The following is a 22100-nucleotide window of genomic DNA, read 5'->3' as shown; positions in this document are numbered from 1 at the left end:
TAGCCTATATTTTAACAATGTCAAGGTCAAGGAACACACACAAAAAAGGCTGATGGAATGTTCCAGATTAAATGACATTAAAGAGACAACTAAATGCAACGCATTTCCTAGATCATATCCCCAAGTGAGAAAGAACATCTATAAGAGACCTTTTTGGACAACTGATGAAATCTAAATATGGATTGTGGCTTTGATTACAGTATTGTATCACTGTTAAACTTCCTGATTTTGATAACTGTAATGTGGTTCTTAAAATTAACACACTTAAGTAATCAGAAGTAACTGGGCAAAATGTCTCCAATTCACACTCAAGTGGTTCTGAAAAAATACTATGCATAGACAAAAACATCCAGAGAAGTGGTAAAGTACAAACGTCTAGTTATAAGATGAATAAGTTCTTGGGATCTGATGTACAGCATAATGACTGCAGTTAATAATACTGTATAGGGCTTCCCTGGTGGCGCAGTGGTTGAGAGTCCGCCTGCCGATGCAGGGGACACGGGTTCGTGCCCTGGTCTGGGAGGATCCCACATGCCGCGGAGCGGCTGGGCCCGTGAGCCATGGCCGCTGAGCCTGCGCGTCCGGAGCCTGTGCTCCGCAACAGGAGAGGCCACAACAGTGAGAGGCCCGTGTACCTCAAAAAAAACCCAAAAACAAACAAACAAAAAAATAATAATACTGTATAATAATATCTTATATACTTAAAATTTGCTGAGAGTAGATTTTTAAGTGTTGTCACCACACATACACACACACACGTGCACACACACACAAAAGGTAACTGTGAGGTGATGAATGTGCTAATTAACTTGATTGTGGTAATCACAATGTATTTGTATATCAAATCATCACATTGCACACTTTAAATATATATAATTTTGTCAGCTATATGTCAATAAAGCTGGGAAAAAGATAAAATAAATGGGGCAAAATGTCAGTAGTTGGTGATTCTGGGTAAAGTATATAGAAGTTCCTTGACCTACTCTGGCAACTCTTCTGTAAGTGAAATTATTAAAGGAAAAAGTACAAAAAAAAATTCTTTTTAACCCAGCCAGAGAAATAGAAGCAAACTACTACGGAAAAAAGTTAGAGGGTAATCCAAGATCTATCTATCCTAAGAAAGGTGCTAGACCCAGATAAATTTATGCAAAACATTTACCAAATAATTTTTGATTACTCATTTTTATGTTATATAACCATTATAGAGTTTAGAAAAACTTTAATCAGTCTATAAACAATATAACTGCAGCATAAAAAATTATAGAGAAAAGAAAGAAGAGAGAAGGAGAGGGGAAGGAGGAAGGGAAAGAGTCAGGGAGGAAGGGAGGAGGGAAAGGAGGGAGGGAAGAAAAAAGAGGAAGAAGATACATTATAATTCTAACTTATGAGTATAGTGCACAAATACATCAATAATAAATTGAAACCTAGTTTTTCAAAAGAATAATATATCATAACCAAGTAGATTTTATCCAAAGAATTTAAGGAAGGTTCAATAGTTAGAAATTCATTAAAATCATTCATTATAGGGCTTCCCTTGTGGCACAGTGGTTAAGGGTCCGCCTGCCAGTGCAGGGGACATGGGTTCAAGCCCTGGTCCGGGAAGATCCCACATGCCGCGGAGCAACTAAGCCCGTGCGCCACAACTACTGAGCCTGCGCTCTAGAGCCTGTGAGCCACAACAACTGAGCCCACGCTCCTAGAGCCCATGCTCCACAAGAGAAGCCACCACAATGAGAAGCCTGCGCACCACAACGAAGAGTGGTCCCCGCTCACGGCAACTGTCGAAAGCCCATGCAGCAATGAGGACCCAACACAGCCAAAAATAAATAAATTAAATAAATACATTTTTTTAAAAAAGACATTTTTTCCAAATAATGTCACGTTAAAAAAAAAAAAGTGCCTACCTCAGAATACAAGTTTGTTACCTTTAAAAAAAAATTATGCACTATACTAACAAATTATTATGATCATTCCTTTAGACAGAAAGTAAAAGGTCATTTGATAAAAATTCAACATTCCCCTTTAAAAACTCTAGCAATCTAAGAACAGAAAAAAGCCATAAAGGAAAAGATTTACAAGTTTGACATCATCAAAATTTAAAACTTCTACATAACAAAAGACTGGGATAAAATTTTTTTAACCAATAAGGCAAATTCCAACAAATCAATAGAAAAAGACAACAAACACAACAGAAAAATGGGCAAGTCACAAAGCAGAAACTATAAATGACTAATAAATATACCAAAAAACTAAACAAAGGAAAGTCCTCAACTCATCAGTAATTAAGTAAAAAGAAATTTAAAAAATATGTTATTTCATACACCTTCAATTGGCAAAAAAATTTACAGCTTAATATTAACAAATTATCAAAGGTGTGAAGAAATTCACATACTCTTGTGAGAATAAAAACAAGTAAAGCCATTTTGAAAAACAATTTGGCAGTTATCAATTAAAATTTTAAATTTAAAATTGACTCAAGTGCCCAAGGAGTGTCATACAAGAATATTAAAGCAGCGTTGTTCATAATGCTGTGAAAAAAATGAAAACAATCTAAATGACCATCATCAGAGGAAGAGTTAAACCATGATCATTTGCACTATGGAATACTATACAAGAGCAATTCAAGAGTGTGGTATATCAACGTCAACATGGGAAGATCCCCAAGACACGCTGTTGAGTAAAAACAAGAAACCAAACACAATCATGTTGAAAAAAATTACAGCATGTAATTATTTATGGGTAAAAATGCAAACACTATTCATTTCTATAGGTACATACATTTACATGGAATGCACAAAAAAGGGTCTGCAATATACCAAAATGTTAACTGTTATTATCTCCTGAGAGAAGCTTAGGAGTAGGGAAGATGGTCAAAGGGGCTTTAAATTTATTTAATTATATTGATTATATTATTTAATTATATCTGAATTCTTTAAAATAAAGTGTTTGTTAATTGTATAATTAAATTAAAATTTAGCAAATTATGTCATAACCAATCTGAGGAATATAATGCATCGATTCAAAACAATGTAGCAGCTTTACATGCACTGACGTGACAAGAAGAAAACCATATTTATATGAATATGTACAGTAAGAAATCATTTACGGGGGAAAACAGAAAACTATACATTTCTATAGGTATGTACACATGCAGCTAATGCATAAAAGAAGGTCTGCAAGAATACCCAACCAAACTATTAACTGTTATTACCTCTTAGGGAGAGGCCCTTTTATGCAAAAACAAACAACAAAACAAACTATACAAATGTATGTGTGAATTCAGTAGGGTAATATCGTCATACTTGCACTAACATGGGAATTCATCTCTATGTGCTCATGGGAAAAAAAAAAAAGAGGGAGATAAAAATTTAAATACTGCAACCCACCATTCCACACAATAAAATGTGCCCAGGAGTGAACATGAGTTGGAAGACATAAATTTTCGATGGTGTGTATATATCGTCAAATGAAGTGATGCCAAGGTTTAATGATATGCATCTGGTGATAACTCAAGAAATGGTGACTTGTATCAATATGGAAGAAAAACTAGTTTTGAGAAACTTACTAAAAACCAGGATGTCTATCTCCAGTGCAGCAATTTCCCCTAAACTTAAGAATTATTCAAGAGTTATTTTGATGATACATGGCCATGCTATCTTTATAGAGCCAAACCCCTATGTAAGATGTGACACCACTATGTCTCTCTACACATATATATTGCTATCCATCAAAATACGTATACGGGCACTGTTCAGTATTGCCCTGTACGATGATGACTGTTTAGAACATTGGCTAGTCAGCATAATATATGAATATGATCTTTTCTTTTAGTCAGTGGACACTAGCTGCCTTACTGAGCCATTCTCACATTGAGAGGCAATACAGAGTGCTTAAGAATCCAGACTCTGGAGCTTAATTGCCGAGGTATAAATCCTGGCTCCAGCACTTACTCTCTGTGTGAAGTGAACAAGGTAACTGCTTTCCCACATCTTAAAAAAAAACAAACAAAACAGTAAGCAACAACTATTAGCTATCACTATTATTATAGAAGTAAATAGAAAAAAAAAGAAAATTACCCTTTCCTCTCTACTTCTACCCTTCAGTCACACTCATTTTCTGTAGGGTGGCAACTTCCAGACTTCTTTTTCTGTGCTTATTTATACATGCACACCCCTTTTCCCCCTCAAGACCTTCTTCTCCCCCAACCTTGTCCTCGTGTGTGTTTGTCTGTGTGGGTGTGGGTGTGTCCCTCTCTCTCTCTCAGGCCATACCCTGGTTAGCTCTGCACACACATTCTGGAAATGGGAGCTCTAAGTGAATGAGAGTTACAATGGGCCCATCATTACACAGTTACTATGAAGACACATTCCAAAGTAACTGATTACTTCTGGTAAATATACAATTAGGGAATATGTCTGTATCCTCTGTATCCCTTAGGGTTGTTCTAATGGAAGATTTAGCATTACTATCATCCATCTGACACAACAATTAGGCTTAGGCAAATTCAAATATGCCAAAAAAGTTTTCCTTTGACCACTAAAACAATCCAAATCAAATTTACTAAATTTGATGCTTTCACACAAATTATTCACTCATGTAATATGCATTTCCAATTAAGTCTGTCAAAATAACTTTCCTTTTCCCTCAACTTTCACGGTATTTTAGCCTTTCCTCTTAAAATATATCATGTTCTAGTTTTTGTTCACAAGTGTTAGCTCCACTATAAGACTGATATACCCCTTGAGACTCTAAGAAACTTTAGTATAAAGTAGATGCTCAACAAATGTTTATTGTACAACAGAAAAATATATGTGCAATATTTCAAGAGTGTATGATAATTTTACTACCATTAATTTCCCTTAGTTTTATCACAAGTCACAGAGATAACTGTGATTACGTACCAGTTTTGTGACTCTTTGTAGGACCTCTAACCTCTCTTGGCTTAAACTTCAAGTTTCATAAAATGAGAATAACACATAACTTATAAGAACTTAAAATAAGAGAATATACATAAAAATACATATTTACTACCTAGTACATGTCAGACACTCTGTTGATTTGTGTGCTGAATGGATTGATCACTGACAAGAGAGAAAAGAGGCAAGGAGAATGCAACCCTTGGGCTGCTTCTGACTCAATTATCTGAGCCCAAGATATAATACTTTTGAGTTCTTACTGCAAAGCTGGGATGAGAATGACACATTATGGCACTGAAAAGGTACTCATAACCCCAACAGTCTTAAATCAATGAAACTAAGATTTTATTAGACCAAAAAAGAAAGGAAAAGAACAGAGTTAAAGGGAGGGTCTCTCTCATACCAGTCTTTTTTGCCTGATTTTCAAAATTATGTCAGCCAGAAATATTTCTCTAACTCAAACAGACCTTTCTTTAAAGCTTTCTTCAGTACACACACTACCATAACACATTTTTCAGCATGAGGCAATCTTATGACAAAGTTCTTTGGGTATGATGTTCCTTTGTATATATCGTACTGGCACCAGTCAGTTTAATGTGAAGTTAAATTATGAAAACACAGGACTCCCCTGGCAGTCCAGTGGTTAAGACTCTGTGCTTCTACCGCAGGGGGTGCGGGTTTAATCCCTGGTCAGGGAACTAAGATCCGGCATGCCATGAGACAGGGCCAAATAAATAAAAGTATGATGCTTTCAAAATTTATATTAAAAAAAATACAGAAAGTTAACCAGAAACAGCTGTATATCTTTAGGGCATATAAATAATTTTCAGTAGAAAAAAATAGTTAATATGATATCTTTAATTTTTTCTCAGTTTTAAACAAACGTGAGAGGCCCGTGTACAAAAAAAAAAAGTATAAGATATCTGAAGTACATATAATCACCTGGGGACTTTAACATCAAAATATTTTCATTATGAAATGAAAGCTGAGAAATAAAGTCACTCTACTCCCTTAAATTCATTTAAAATCACATCCACAAAATAATCCCATTCTCTAGCCAAATGAAGTATTAGACTATGTTTTTGTTTTTGTTTTTTGTGGTACGCGGGCCTCTCACCGCTGTGGCCTCTCCCGCGGCGGAGCAACAGGTTCCGGACGCGCAGGCTCAGCGGCCATGGCTCACGGGCCCAGCCGCTCCACGGCATGTGGGATCCTCCCAGACCGGGGCATGAACCCGTATCCCCTGCATCGGCAGGCGGGCTCTCAACCACTGCGCCACCAGGGAAGCCCTATTAGACTATGTTTAACATACTTTTACTGACTTAGTTAAAACAAAGACTAGAAAGATATTCTTTAATGTACTGCACACATGACTTCTTTATTTTGATATACTCAGTCTACTTTAGTTCCGCAGTGTGTCTCCGTTTTTAAGAAATAGTTACACTGTAGCTATTTCCAAACAGTCAGCATTCAGCTTGCTGGTGGTTAATATGACTTCCGGAAAGAAGCAGGGGAATGCTCTAGCCTTCTTAAAGCCTCATCTCCAGAGGTTAAGTATTTTTAAATTGCATATTAGTAAACTTTTGCCCTAGTCTTTCCCATTTATAGATTTATCTCTTTAAGAAGAAAAATTAACAACATAATCTAGCTCATATGCCTCAAGTATGCTTTTTCATCAAAATATTTTAAAATAATCATGTAGGCAACAATGGCTTAGAGATTACCTGTGACACAATTCAAGGAGTTTTATATCAAGTATGAATCATAGTGGGCCAAGTAAATCCACGGCTGTGGTTATTTCCCCAGTTCCTTAATGTATAACTAGACTAGACATACTTAGCAACTGGCACACTCTGCATATTGATTCTCTGATCCTTGGAATAAGGATCATTATGATAGGAATGATCAGGTAGAAGCCCCTAGAGTTTCTTCTCCTCACCAAGATATTTTTACAAAGCAGTATTACAGAGATGAGTACCATAACCAAAAACATGAATGAAAGACGATGATAGCTATCACATTCCACTTAACTTGCCTGCTTGGGCTATATGTAAAGCAGATGGATCTTGAAAAATAATTGTGAACTATTTTAAATGTAGACTGGTAATGACTCCAACTGCAGCTGGTATTCAAAATACAGTATTTTTACTAGAACAAATCAGCAATAACCTCTGTAACCTAGTAAAGAAATGCTTTTTTCTCCATATTAATTTGCAAAGAATCCCAGAAACACTTTGCTTTTACCTGACAGGTTTAACAGTACACTATCACAGTCTTGCCTCAGATCTATGTCAACTCTCCTGCTCTCTAAACAAGTCCACAGAAATTATGATCATATTGACAGTCCACAAAACATCACATTGGCCTGCCACACTGAAGGCATTATACTGACTAGATCTATGGACAGGAAATAGCCAGCACTTTAGATATCTTAATATTACATATGGAAACCAGAAAGCATGTAGTTAAACCCCACTCCTAGGTTTCTGTACCAGAGTCCAGTCAGGAAACAGAAAATACAAAGTTTTATTAACAGAAAGGATTTAATATAAATAAGTAAGTAGGTATAAAATTGTTAACTAGATTATTGAAAAAGTAAAAAGTAAATACTATGGTGTCACAGAAGTATCAACTGTAGAAAGCTGTTACCACTCCTGGGGGAACAAAGGATAGGCTGAAATTATTAAAACTTAGAAGCTTGGAGGAAGAGCTCTTTAGACTCAAAACTGAAGACTCCTGGAGAGGGGACACTGCTCAGCTGGTGCTCTGGTCCACCTCACTCACTGAGTTTTAAGTTCTGAGTTTTAAATACTGAGTTTTAAGTTCTTATCCCAAGCTACCTAGTTAGTGGTAGAGTTTGAACTAAACACTGGTCTTCCGACTTCTGACTTTATGAATGCTTTCTACTACAGCACACTCCCTGATCAATGTTTTGTCAGGTCACTCAAATATTCTAAGTTTCCTTTAGCTTAAAAAATATTAAAGAGAGGACCTTCATGATGGTGGAGGAGTAAGACGTGGAGATCACATTCCTCCCAACAAATACATTAAAAATACATGTACGTGTGGAACAACTCCTACAGAACACCTACTGAACGCTGGCAGAAGACCTCAGACTTCCCAAAAGGCAAGAAACTCTCCACCTGCCTGGGTAGGGGAAAGGAAAAAAGAAAAAACAGAGACAAAAGAATAGAGATAGGACCTGCAACTTGGGGAGGGAGCTGTAAAGGAGGAAACGTTTCCACACACTAGGAAGCCACTTCACTGGTGGAGGTGAGGAGTGGGTGGGAGAGGGAAGCCTCAGAGCCACGGAGGACAGCGCAGCAACAGGGGTGCGGAGGGCAAAGCGGAGAGACTCCCACACAGAGGTCAGTGCTGACCAGCACTCAACAGCGTGAGAGGCTTGTCTGCTCACCCACCAGGGTGGATGGGGGCTGGGAGCTGAGGATCGGGCTTCGGAGGTGAGATCCCAGGGAGACGACTGGGGTTGGCTGAGTGAACACAGCCTGAAGGGGGCAAATGCTCCACAGCTAACCAGGAGGGAGTCCGGGAAAAAGTCTGGAACTGCCTAAGAGGCAAGAGACCATTGTTTCGGGGTGTGCGAGGAGAGGAGATTCACAACACCACCTAAACAAGCTTCAGAAACAGACACAAGCCGCAGCTATCAGCACGGACACCAGAGACAGGCATGAAATGCTAAGCCTGCTTCTGCAGCCACCAAGAAGCCTTTGTGCAAGCACAGGTCACTATCCACACCTCCCCTCCTGGGAGCCTGTGCGGCGCGCCACTGCCAGGGTCCTGTGATCCAGAGGCAACTTCCCCAGGAGAACGCATGGCGCCCCAGGCTGTTACAACGTCATGCCAGCCTCTGCTGTTGCAGGCTCACCCCGCATTCTGTACCCCTCCCGACCACCGGCCTGAGTGAGCCAGAGCCCCCTAATCAGCTGCTCCTTTAACCCCGTCCTGTCTGGGCGAAGAACAGACGCCAGAGGGCGACCTACACACAGAGGCAGGGCCAAATCCAAAGCTGAACCCCAGGAGCTGTGGGAACAAAGAAGAGAAAGAGAAATTTCTCCCAGCAGCCTCAGGAGCAGCAGATTAAATCTCCACAATCAACTAGATGTTCCCTGCATTGTGGAATACCTGAATAGACAACGAATCATCCCAACATTGAGGCAGTGGGCTTTGGGATCAACTGTAGACTTCGGGTTTGCAGAATGCAACACCCTGGTTACCGATTTCTATGTTTATCATAGCATAGTTTTTAGTGATTCTTACCATTGGTGGATTTGTTTACTGGTTTGCTTGCTTTCTTTTATTTTATTATTTATTCTTATTTTTTATTTTAATAACTACATTTATTTTATTTATTTATTTTTCTTTCTTTCTTTTTTCCTCCCTTCTCTTCTGAGCCGGGTAGCAGACAGGGTCTTGGTGCTCCAGCCAGGTGTCAGGCCTGAGCCTCTGAGGTGGGAGAGTTCAGGACATTAGACCACCAAGACCTCCTGGCCCCATGTAATATCAATCAGCGAGAGCTCTCCAAGAGATCTCCATCTCAACACTAAGACCCTGCTCCTCTCAACGACCAGCAAGCTCCAGTGCTGGACACCCCATGCCAAACAACTAACAAGAACACAGCCCCACTCATTAGCAGAGAGGCTGCCTAAACTCATAAGTTCACAGACACCCCAAAACACAACACTGGATACGGTCCTGCCCACCAGAAAGACAAGATCCAGCCTCATCCACCAGAACACAGGCACCAGTGCCCTCCACCAGGAAACCTACACAACCCACTGAACCAACCTTACCCACTGGGAGCAGACACCAAAAACAACGGGAACTACGAACCTGCAGCCTGCAAAAGGGAGACTCTAAACACAGTAAGTTAAGCAAACTGAGAAGACAGAGAAATACTCAGCAGATGAAGGAGCAAAATAAAAACCAACCAGACCAAACAAATGAAGACGACATAGGCAGTCTACCTGAAAAAGAATTCAAAGTAATGATAGTAAATATGATCCAAAATCTTGGAAACAGAATGGAGAAAATACAAGATACGTTTGACAAAGAACTAGAAGAACTAAAGCGCAAACACACAATGATGAACAACACAATAAATGAAATTTAAACTGCTCTAGAAGGAATCAATAGCAGAATAACTGAGGCAGAAGAACGGGTAAGTGACCTGGAAGATAAAATAGTGGAAATAATTACCAGAGAGCAGAATAAAGAAAAAAGAATGAAAATAATTGAGGACAGTCTCAGAGACCTCTAGGACATTAAACGCACCAACATTTTAATTATAGGGCTCCCAGAAGAAGAAAAGAAAAAGAGTCTGAGAAAGTATTTGAAGAGATTATAGTTGAAAACTTCCCTAATATAGGAAAGGAAATAGTCAATCAAGTCCAGGAAGCATAGAGTCTCCTAGAGGACAAATCCAAGGTGAAACATGCCAAGATACATATTAATCAAACTATCAAAAATTACATACAAAGAAAAAATATTAAAAGCAGCAAGGGAAAAGCAACAAATAACATACAAGGGAATCCCCACAAGGTTAACAGCTGATCTTTCAGCAGAAACTCTGCAAGCCAGAAGGGAGTGGCAAGACATATTTAAAGTGATGAAAGGGAAAAAGCCTAAAACCAAGATTACTCTACCAGGCAAGAATCTCATTCAGATTCAATGGAGAAGTTAAAAACTTTACAGATAAGCAAAAGCTAAGAGAATTCAGCACCACCAAACCAGCTTTACAACAAATGCTAAAGTAAGTTCTCTAGGCAGGAAACACAAGAGAAGGAAAAGACCTAAAATAACAAACCTGAAACAATTAAGAAAACAGTAATAGGAACATACGTATCGATAATTACCTTAAATGTAAACGGATTAAACACTCCAACCAAAAGACACAGACTGGCTGAATGGATACAAAAACAAGACCCATATATATGATGTTTACAAGAGACTCACTTCAGACCTAGGGACACATACAGACTGAAAGTGAGAGGATGAAGAAATTTATTCAATACAAATGGAAATCAAAAGAAAGCTGGAGTAGCAATACTCATATCAGATAAAATAGACTTTAAAATAAAGACTACTACAACAAACAAAGAAAGACACTACATAACGACCAAGGGATCAATCCAAGAAGAACATGTAACAATTGTAAATGCTTATGCACCCAACATAGGAGCACCTCAATACATAAGGCAAATATTAACAACCATAAAAGGGGAAATCAACAGTAACACAATAATAGCAGGGGACTTTAACACCCCACTTTCACCAATGGACAGATCATCCAAAATGAAAATAAATAAGGAAATGCAAGCTTTAAATGACACATTAACGATATGGACCTAATTGATATTTATAGGACATTCCATCCAAAAACAACAAAATACACTTTCTTCTCAAGTGGTCATGGAACATTCTGCAGAATAGATCATATCTTGGGTCACAAATCAAGCCTTGGTAAATTTAAGAAAACTGAAATCGTATCAAGTATGTTTTGCGACCACAACGCTATGAGACTAGATACCAATTACAGGAAAAAACCTGTAAAAATACAAACACATGGAAGCTAAACAATACACTACTTAATAACCAAGAGACCAACGAAGAAACCAAAGAGGAAATCAAAAAATACCTAGAAAAAAATGACAATGAAAATACAATGACCCAAGGCCTATGGGATGCAGCAAAAGCAGTTTTAAAAGGAAAGATTATAGTAAAACAATCTTACCTCAAGAAACGAGAAATATCTCAAATGAACAATCAAACCTTACACCTAAAGCAATCAGAGAAAGAAGAACAACAACAAAAATATTAGCAGAAGGAAAGAAATCATAAAAACCAGATCAGATATAAATGAAAAAGAAATGAAGGACACAATAGCAAAGACCAATAAGACTAAAAGCTGGTTTTTTGAGAAGATAAACAAAATTGATAAACCATTAGCCAGACTCATCAAGAATAAAAGGGAAAAGGCTCAAATCAACAGAATTACAAATGAAAAAGGAGAAGTACCAACTGACACTGCAGAAATACAAACGACCATGAGAGATTACTACAAGCAACTTATATGCCAATAAAATGGACAACCTGGAAGAAATGGACAAACTCTAAGAAGGGCACAACCTTCTGAAACTGAATCAGGAAGAAACAGAAAATATAAACAGACCAATCACAAGCACTGAAATTGAAACTGTGATTAAAAATCTTCCAACAAACAAAAGCACAGGACTAGATGGCTTCACAGATGAATTCTATCAACATTTAGAGAAGAGCTAACACCTATCCTTCTCAAACTCTTCCAAAATATAGCAGATGGAGGAACACTCCCAAATGCATTCTACGAGGCCACCATTATCTGATACCAAAACCAGACAAAGATGTCACAAAGAAAGAAAACTACAGGCCAATATCACTGATTAACATAGATGCAAAAATCCTCAATAAAATACTAGCAAACAGAATTCAACAGCACATTAAAAGGATCATACACCATGATCTACTGGGGTTTATCCCAGGAATGCACGGATTCTTCAATATAGGCAAATCAATCAATGTGATACACCATATTAACAAACTGAAGGAGAAAATCAAATCATCTTCTCAATAGATGCAGAAAAAGCTTTCAACAAAATTCAACACCCATTTATGATAAAAACCCTCCAGAAAGTAGGCATAGAGGGAACTTACCTCAACAAAATAAAGGCTATATATGACAAACCCACAGCCAACATCATTCTCAATGGTGAAAAACTAAAACCATTTCCACTAATATCAGGAACAAGACAAGGTTGCCCACTCTCTGGAAGTTTTAGCCACAGCAATCAGAGAAGAAAAAGAAAGAAAAGGAATACAAATTGGAAAAGAAGAAGTAAAACTGTCACTGTTTGCAGCTGACAAGATACAATACATAGAGAATCCTAAAGATGCTACCAGAAAACTACCAGAGCTAACCAATGAATTTGTTAAAGTAGCAGGACACAAAATTAATGCACACAAATCTCTTGCATTCCTATACACTAATGACGAAAAATCTGAGAGAGAAATTAAGGAAACATTCCCATTTACCACTGCAACAAAAAGAGTAAAATACCTAAGAATAAACCTACCTAAGGAGACAAAAGACCTGTATGCAGAAAACTATATGACACTGATGAAAGGAATTAAAGATGATAAAAACAGGACAGATATACCATATTCTTGGATTGGAAGAATCAACATTGTGAAAATGACCATACTACCCAAAGCAATCTATAGATTCAATGCAATCCCTATCAAACTACCTGTGGCATTTTTCAAAACAAAACAAAAAATTTCACAATTTGTATGGAAACAAAAAGACCCTGAATAGCCAAAGCAATCTTGAGAAAGATAAACAAAGCTGGAGGAACTGGGCTCCCTGACTTCAGACTACACTACATAGCTACAGTAATCAAGACAGTATGGTACTGGCACCAAAACAGAAATATAGATCAATGGAACAGGACAGAAAGCCCAGAGATAAACCCACACACATGTGGTCACCTTGTCTTTGATAAAGGAGGCAAGAATATACAATGGAGAAAAGACAGCCTCTTCAATACGTGGTGCTGGGAAAACTGGACAGCTACATGTAAAAGAATGGAATTAGAACACTCCCTAACACCATACACAAAAATAAACTCTAAATGGATTAAAGACCTAAATGTAAGGCCAGACACTGTCAAACTCTTAGAGGAAAACATAGGTAGAACACTCTATGACATAAATCATAGCAACATCCTTTTTGTCCCACCTCCTAGAGAAATGGAAATAAAAACAAAAATAAACAAATGGGACCTAATGAAACTTAAAAGCTTTTGCACTGCAAAGGAAACCATAAACAAGACGAAAAGACAACCCTCAGAATAGGAGAAAATATTTGCAAATGAAGCAACTGACAAAGGATTAGTCTCCAAAATATACAAGCAGCTCATGCAGCTCATTATCAAAAAAACAAACAATCCAATCCAAAAATGAAAAGAAGACCTACACAGACATTTCTCCAAAGATGATATACAGACTGCCAAAAAACACATGAAATGATGCTCAACATCACTATCATTAGAGAAATGCAAATCAAAACTACAATGAGGTATCACTTCACACCTGTCAGAATGGCCATCATCAAAAAATCTACAAACAGTAAATGCTGGAGAGGGTGTGGAGAAAGGGAACCCTCCTGCACTGTTGGTGGGAATGTCAATTGATACAGCCACTATGGAGAACAGTATGGAGGTTCCTTAAAAAACTAAAAATAGAACTACCATATGACCCAGCAGTCCCACCCCTGGGCATATACCCTGAGAAAACCATAATTCAAAAAGAGTCATGTACCATAATGTTCATTGTAGCATTATTTACAATAGCCAGGACATGGAAGCAACCTAAGTGTCCATCGACAGATGAATGGATAAAGAAGATTTGGCACATGTATACAATGGAATATTACTCAGCCATAAAAAGAAACTAAATTGAGGTATTTATAGTGAGGTGGATGGCCCTAGAGACTGTCATCCAGAGTGAAGTATGTCAGAAAGATAAAAACAAATATTGTACGCTAACACATATATATGGAATCTAAAATAAAATAAATGGCTCTGAAGAACCTAGGGGCAGGACAGGAATAAAGATGCAGACGTAGAGAATGGACTTGAGGACACGGGCAGGTGGAAGGGTAAACTGGGACGAAGTGAGAGAGTGGCATGGCCATACATACACTACCAAATGTAAAATAGGTGGCTAGTGGGAAGCAGCCACATAGCACAGGAGCTCAGCTTGGTGCTTTGTGACCACCTAGAGGGGTGAGATAGGGAGGATGAGAGGGAGGCTCAAGAGGGAGGGCATACGCGGATACATGTATAATATATGTATATGTATAGCTGATTCACTTTGTTATACAGCAGAAACTAACACAACATTGTAAAGCAATTATACTCCAATAAAGATGTTAAAAAATATATATTAAAGATATTTAAGTAAGATTCTCTGTACTCACATAAGTAAACTATGGACTGTCATTTCTGAGACATCCTTTTCCACCCCACACTGGGCAGAATCTGCTCTTTTTTTTTTTTTTTTTTTTTTTTAGAATCTGCTCTTTTAAAAGCATGCTATAACAAAGAGGCCTTTGGGGGGATCATAGTTGTTCTATTTTTACCTGGATGTTGATTAACATAGTTGTGCTCATTCTGAAAGTTCACTGAACTATACATTTACGATTACTTTTGCACTTTTCTGTATGTGTTTACGTCGGAATTCATAAAGATAGCAAAAGTATGCTGCCAGCTTCCCAGAATCCCCAGAACTGATAAATTCTTGTTTTGTTAATCTTTTCATCTCCCACAGATTAGAGGAAGGAACAATGACAAACTTTATTCCTGGATTTAATTCCTGAAAACAAATGAGAAACTGAATGGTGATGTGGAAATGACCGAAATCATGGGAGAAAATAACGATGCCAAATGACAACTTATTGAGAAATTGCTAAATACTGAGAAACCTGGAACATTAAATGTATCTGCAAAGAGAGAGCACAGAATAGTTGAGAACTTTGAAATTAGCCCAAGAACTAGCTCCATAATTTACTAAACTATGTGACTTAAGTAAGGTTATTTTATTCCTGTAAGACTACTCATCTGTAAAATGTGTTCAATAATACCTACCTAAAGAGATGTATGAGGATTAGAATGAAGACACTGAAATGTTTTTCATGTATCTGAAATGAATGAATATTATTAATGTATAAGAAAGGTAATGCAACCTTATGTGACACTGCAAGGAAAGAGAAGGAGGAGGAGGAGGAGGGGGAGGCAGAGGAGATTACAGCGACAACAGCACAGTTGAATCCTTTCAGAGCTATAACAGTAACTTTCATCTTGGTATCCTCAACATCTAATATAGTACCTACTACAGTGAATATTTGCTTAATTGAACTACATATGATTTGAGGGAAGTTAGCAAATAGTGGTCAGAGAATTAAGAGTAAAATAATCGATTTTGTGTGTAAAAGTCAAGTGGAGATCATTGTAGTTAAATTTTCAGGATGTCTTACAGAAAATAGCAATCGGATATGAATGTAGGATTAAAGAAATGTGTTTATTTTAATGAACATTTAAATAGGAAAAAAACAGAGAACACAGATTAAAAATGTAAGAGAGATGACAACTGATGACATAAACATTCCGTTAAAATGGTTTCTGACCAACAATTCCCAAAGCAGCATTTTCCAACTTCCTAATAAAATGCCCAGGAAAATAGAAAAAACAAAAACAAAAAACCCCTACACTACTAGCCAAAACTAAAAGCTATAGACAATCAGATGCCAGAGTTCAAGAGGAACTAAGGTTAAGTATGAGGCAAATGGAAGTAAACTAAGAAATAAAAAAGAATCCAACATATTAAATACCCCCTGATGCTGTGGTAATCTGAATGGGAGGGGATATCTGTATGCGTATGGCTGATTCACTTTGTTGTGCAGTGGAGGCTAACACAACATTATAAAGCAACCATATTCCAATAAAAATTTTAAAATAAATAAAAAATTTAAAAAATACCCCCTGATGGTTTCACTTATGAAGTGCAAGTCACATGGAAAAGGAAGGGTGTAGGGGGGACAATCATCTTTCCTTGGATTTGAAGGCCTACAACCTAAACCAAACAAAAAAAAAAGATGCCATCCTTATCAACACCACAGATAGAAAGAGTTAATCCCCTTTACCCACTTGCCCTCAGTAGTCTAGATCTAGGCATAGTCTGTAAGCCATAAGATGTAAACTATAGAAAGTGGGGAGTGAGGTACTGGCAGTGATAGAGTACATTCCAAAAGTCAAGAGTCTCAAGGAGTAACATGCTTGAGGAGATAAGGATAAGAAGAACCCGGGTAGCAGTACATAGATGAATTGTGGTTTTATTGTACTACAGGTCTGTGTTCTAAAGAATCAGTCCCTGGGGAACAGAAAAAAGTTGCCAATTAAGTAAAGTTTTATATAAGGATTGGCAAATGAAAGTCCCTAATGAATTAAACTAATACATCAAACAGTTTATTCCAAAAATGTAAGGATAATTCATTTTTTTAAATGTATTACATTTTAAACAGGAAAAACAATATGATCAACTCAATAGATTTATATAAGTATAAATACAAATGGCCAGCAAACAGATGCAAATGAAAACTATGTTTTCTGATCATCAGAATGACAAGATATTTAGGACTGATAACAGCCAATACTGTGAAAGGACAGTCTAACACAATTCTAGTAAAAGCAGGTTCACTCTTTTGTGTGAATTCTATAATTTTTACATGTTTACAAGTACTGGTACTGGAATATATTTTTACACCATGTGTAACACTGTACTAGCATCCAATTAGTCCAATGGTTCTCAAGGTTTTTGGTCTCAGGACTCCTCTGCACCCCCCAAAATTAGTGAGCAGATGAATGGTTACGAGGGGCTTGGGGAGGGCTGACTACAAAGGGGCAGGAGGGAATCTGGGGTGGGTGATGAAACTGTTCTCTATCTTGATTGTGGTGGTAGTTACATGACTGTATGTGTTTGTCCAAAATCATAGAACTTTATATTTAAAAGGGTGAATATAATACAGGTAAATTAAACCTTTAAAAAGGCTGACTCCAAAACAAAATTCTTTAAGACCCCCTAAAAAGCTTTTCTTTATGTGGGTTATCAATATTTATTAGCTTATTAGAAATCATAAATGAGACAATTTTTGAATAGTTCTTTAGGTATTCATTTTTTAAATAATAAATGCACTAAATGTTAAAAAATAATATATTTTTCATGAAAAATAAGCATTTTCCAAAGCAAAAAATATTTGGTGAGAAAACTCACACTTTTTTAGTAAATCTCTTTCATGTCTGCTTCAAATTGAAAACAGATGGATTCTCATATCTGCTTCTGCATTCAACCTGTTACAGTACGGCAGGTCATGTGGCCTCTGGAAAACTCCACTGTATATTTGTGAGAAAATGAGTGTGAAAAAGATGACATCTGCATATTATTATGAAAATAATTTTGAGTTGGAAGTGTCAGGAACCCCAGGGGCTCCTGGACCACACTTTGAGAACCTCTGATTTAAGCTATACAAGAAAATACCAGGGTCTCCCTGGTGGCGCAGTGGTTGAGAGTCCACCTGCCAGTGCAGGGGACATGGGTTCGTGCCCCGGTCCAGGAAGATCCCACATGCCGCGGAGCGGCTGGGCCCGTGAGCCACGGCCGCTCAGCCTGTGCGTCCGGAGCCTGTGCTCCACAACGGGAGAGGCCACAACAGTGAGAGGCCCGCGTACCACAAAAAAAAAAAAAAAAAAAGAAAATATCAAATACTGAATATGGCATAATAATAAAATGTACTTATTTTCAAATCAAGGAAGCAGTCTCTTATGCAGATTATCTGTCCCGATTTAATACACTAATATTCCCCTTATCCAGGTCAAAACTGCTACCAAACAATGATTTAGGCTGAACTACAAATTTCAATTTAAATGAAAAATATTTCTGAGGTCCAAGGGTTTTAAAGAAAACAAAAAAACCGCAAAAAACAGACCATAAGAGGTACAGCACCATCCTCAATCCCTCACTCACTGACTGTAGGACGAGGCAGATTAAAAGCAGCATGAACACAGAGAAAGTAAGGCAAAGAAAATGCCTGATCTCAAAAAAAGAAGAAAGCATAAAATGAAAAGGCAGGTAGAATAAGGGCAAAAGTAAAGCAATACAGGAGCAAATATATCCTGAATGTAAAATACAAGAAAAAACAAATATTGCTCCTTGTGTGCATACTGGAAAGAACTCAAAACTGTATTAAGACCACATCCCCACTGTACAGAGAAGGGAAGCTACGGCAAATGGCTTTTCTTGTACAACGTCACTCATATGACCCAAAATGGGAAGCCACTCCTCTCAGCAATCATTGTCTAACATGCTAAACAAGGTGGGAGATCTCTCCGTTAAGGGGAACTTGGGGGTGCCTACTTAAGGCTCTTTATTTCAGTGTTTACCCAACTTTCAAAACCGGAGAGCCGTCCAGAACCATTCACTACCCCAAGCGACGAAGTCAGACGTGCTGTCTCCGGGAGCTTTGTTCCCAGGTCATTTTAAAATACTTTCCAAGGAACTGGTGGCACCGCCGGGAGACGGCGCAACCCCTGGGCGGACGCGGGCAGTCCTGGGCTCCCAACAGCGTCTGCGGCCGCCCTGTCACCTGTCCCGGGAGTCCCGCCCGCGGCGGTGGGGCGCCCCCGCACTCCCCCCAACCCAGCGCCTCCTTTGGCGAGGACCGCCCGGGCCTCATTTTCCCCACCTGTACTCGAGGAGTCGGACGGGCCACCTCTCGGCGCCCCTCTAGCTCGACTATAGGACTCCGGGCGGGGGGGCAGCTCGGCCGCTACCCCGCTCAGGCCGTACTCGCTGTGAGGGGGATCCCGAGGGGGCCGGTCCTCGGCGCCCCGCACTCACCCGGCTGATGCTTCAGTGCCATCACCGACACCAGGTAGTGGGCGATGTCAAAAAAGGGAAACATGGAAGTACGAGAAAAGGCAAGGGACAGCTCATTCCACGGACAGTCCATCACGACGACCGACCGCCGCAGCCGAAGCAGCCGCGGCGACGGGTTCCCGGCGTGCGCGACGAGGGGAGGGGTAAGTTACGGCCGCGGCCGCCCGCTCTTCGGCTGGGCCTCTCGGAGCTCTGCGCGTGCGCCTTGACACCCGGCGCCGGCGCGCGGAGGGGGCGGGCCGCGTGTCCCAGGAGCCTCGGATGCGCTGGTGGTTGGCCGCTGGGCGGGGTGAGGAGGGCCGGGGCTTGTTCTAATAAGAGTCCAGCGTCTTCTGCGTGCTGCGAGTTGTGTAAGACGCGGAGAGTGGTCAGATGAATACAACATAAATAATAAATATGCATTATTTCTCTTAACATTTAGTGCATTTATTATTTTTAGAACGAATCCATAAAGAACTATTTTAAATGTTTCTCAGTTATTTCTAATATGCTAAGTATTGATACATGAAACCCATAAACGTCTTCAGGACTTTTTGGGATCCTCAAGAAAAATTTTTAAGTCGGCTTTTTTAAAGGTTTAATTTAAATACATTTTATTCACCGTTTTTAGTGTAAAGTTTTATGATTTTGGATAAACGCAGTCCACAAGGGGAGACGCTCAGAATCGGATTTATTTGTGTGAATTGATTTCATTCACCTAACATTTCTCGAGGAACCACAGTATGCAAATCACACCATGACTTATTGGAGATAAAAAAAATAATATGATAATATCCTGCCCTCAAGAAACGTGTTTTCCCAAGGGAGATTACAAAGCGGGTAATTATAAGTATAGGTGCCATGATAGGGCAAGTTCCAAGGAGAGGAAGGCTATTTCAGGTTAGTGGTAAGGCAAACTAGCCTCTGAAAGCTAAGGGAAAGATGGAGGGGAGTACTTTGGCTGGACTACGAAGTGAGAAATTAGCTCAGAAAAGAAGTCCTTGAATGGCAGACCATAAACCAAGTGGTTTGGCCCCAGAGCCTAAGCTCTTGATCACTACATTTTATGCTCAGACAAATCCGAGCCAGACTCCAGTCTCTCAACCATTATGCTAAACTGCGTTTTTCTTTGTTTTTTTTGCGGGGGTGGGGGGGTGGGGGTGGTGAGGTGGGAGGGAGGGTTGCAATCAAGCAACAAGATTAGGAAAGTTTGGTAAAAAGAGGCTAAAGACAGGCGAAAATGGAGGATATTCACAGTTCCAAACAAAATGTAGTGGAGGCTGAGGACACTAGGAGCAGGGAACTGGATGGGGAAAGATGCAGTAGAACCAGAACAGGCTGGGTGTCACCTCAACCTGTCAAAAAAGGATGTGGGGAATGGGTGAGTAGGAGAATTATGGTTACATTCAGAGAAATAGGAAACAAGAATGAGGAACAGACTTGGGTAGAAAAAAACAAGTTTAGTTTGGCACATTTTTTATTTGGTGTGTCAACAGATCATGCGGACACCAGGAAACTGGAAATAACATAATGAGCTGCTAGATAAGTAAGAGCCGCTTGGGAGTAAGAACTGCAGACTTGCATTGATTTTTTTTTTTATCTGAATATTTGTCTGTTCGTTTTAATTCGTTTAACAAGGGCCTTTTGCTATGTACCAGGCATTTTGCTGGATGTCAGAGGCCCTGCCCTAAATACTAAGTGTTCAAAATGTGGGGGAAATTGTAGTAAATCTCTACATTTCACTACTTATCAAGAAAGAATAGAGTTGCTAAGATACTTTTCATATGTGGTTTTCTAAGCAAGCACCTCTTGTTAGAGAAAGGCTTTTAGACCTCTAGCCAAACTAAAGAAAAAAAAGCAACCGCTGTGAATATTTATACTTTGATGTTTCAGTTTGTTCTTTCATAATTTTTATACATTTCTTTAGCTTTGTGAATTTAGGGGCAGAACTTGGATGTTATTTCCCAAAAGATTTTACAGTTTTAAAAGTCTTTAATTAGATTCCACAAAATATGTGTTTTGTCCTTGAACTTAAAAAAAAAATACTATAACATCTCAAAATCATATGTCTATGCCAGTATCATTCTGGGGTATAATTAAGTTCATTATTAACACCAATATGGCAATAGTGAAAAGCATCAGAATTTTTTTAAAAAAGATAAATCAAATATTTTGCTTTCCCTAAACATATTAATTCCAACAGAAGAGAATTAATCATCTCAGACTCTACGAGTAATCTGAAATTTGTTTCATTTCCAAACTGTGAAAATAAGCTGGGTCCCCATCTGCCTAGAGCTTAAAGAATACTTTTTTTTTAATCTAAGGGAAATGATATCACCTCACAAAAAGACAAGTTCTATCTAAACGTTAACTGTGCTCACTATATTTGCTTCTGGTCAGTGATTCAGTTATTTAATGAAATGGGCCAAACAGAAGCAAGTGGGCAATAAAATGAGGGAAGGCTTTGAATTGATAACAGGGAGAGGCAAGATTTGGGGAAATTATGTGCGAAAATTAAAACCTGCCCTGACTTTTGGGAACGGTTTACAAAGTTACATAATTATTGCAGATAAAACAAATCAAATTATGAAGTACTGCTTATCTATTAGAAAGCAAAAGTGGTCTAACTGTATGAATATCTGGAAAAGAGGGTTTTTT

At 38.7% G+C, this 22100-nt stretch overlaps 1 protein-coding gene across 2 annotated transcripts in view; it reads right to left on the bottom strand.

Moving 5' to 3' along the window:
• TMEM38B (transmembrane protein 38B) overlaps nt 1-19670 on the bottom strand; it is a 69648-nt gene extending 49978 nt beyond the window's left edge. The window contains exon 1 of one of the 2 annotated variants that reach the window (XM_049710993.1): nt 19425-19670. In XM_049710993.1, coding sequence (XP_049566950.1) covers nt 19425-19536 — 112 coding nt within the window. In that variant the 5' untranslated portion in view covers nt 19537-19670. The remainder of the gene's footprint in view (nt 1-19424) is intronic. The other variant, XM_004271509.3, reaches the window with a different exon arrangement.
• Between the last annotated feature and the right edge of the window lie 2430 nt (nt 19671-22100).

This window comes from Orcinus orca, chromosome 6, assembly GCF_937001465.1.
Source record: "Orcinus orca chromosome 6, mOrcOrc1.1, whole genome shotgun sequence".
NCBI lineage: Eukaryota > Metazoa > Chordata > Mammalia > Artiodactyla > Delphinidae > Orcinus > Orcinus orca.
Note: the sequence above shows the minus strand (reverse complement) of the source record. Positions and strands in the feature narration are given on the sequence as shown.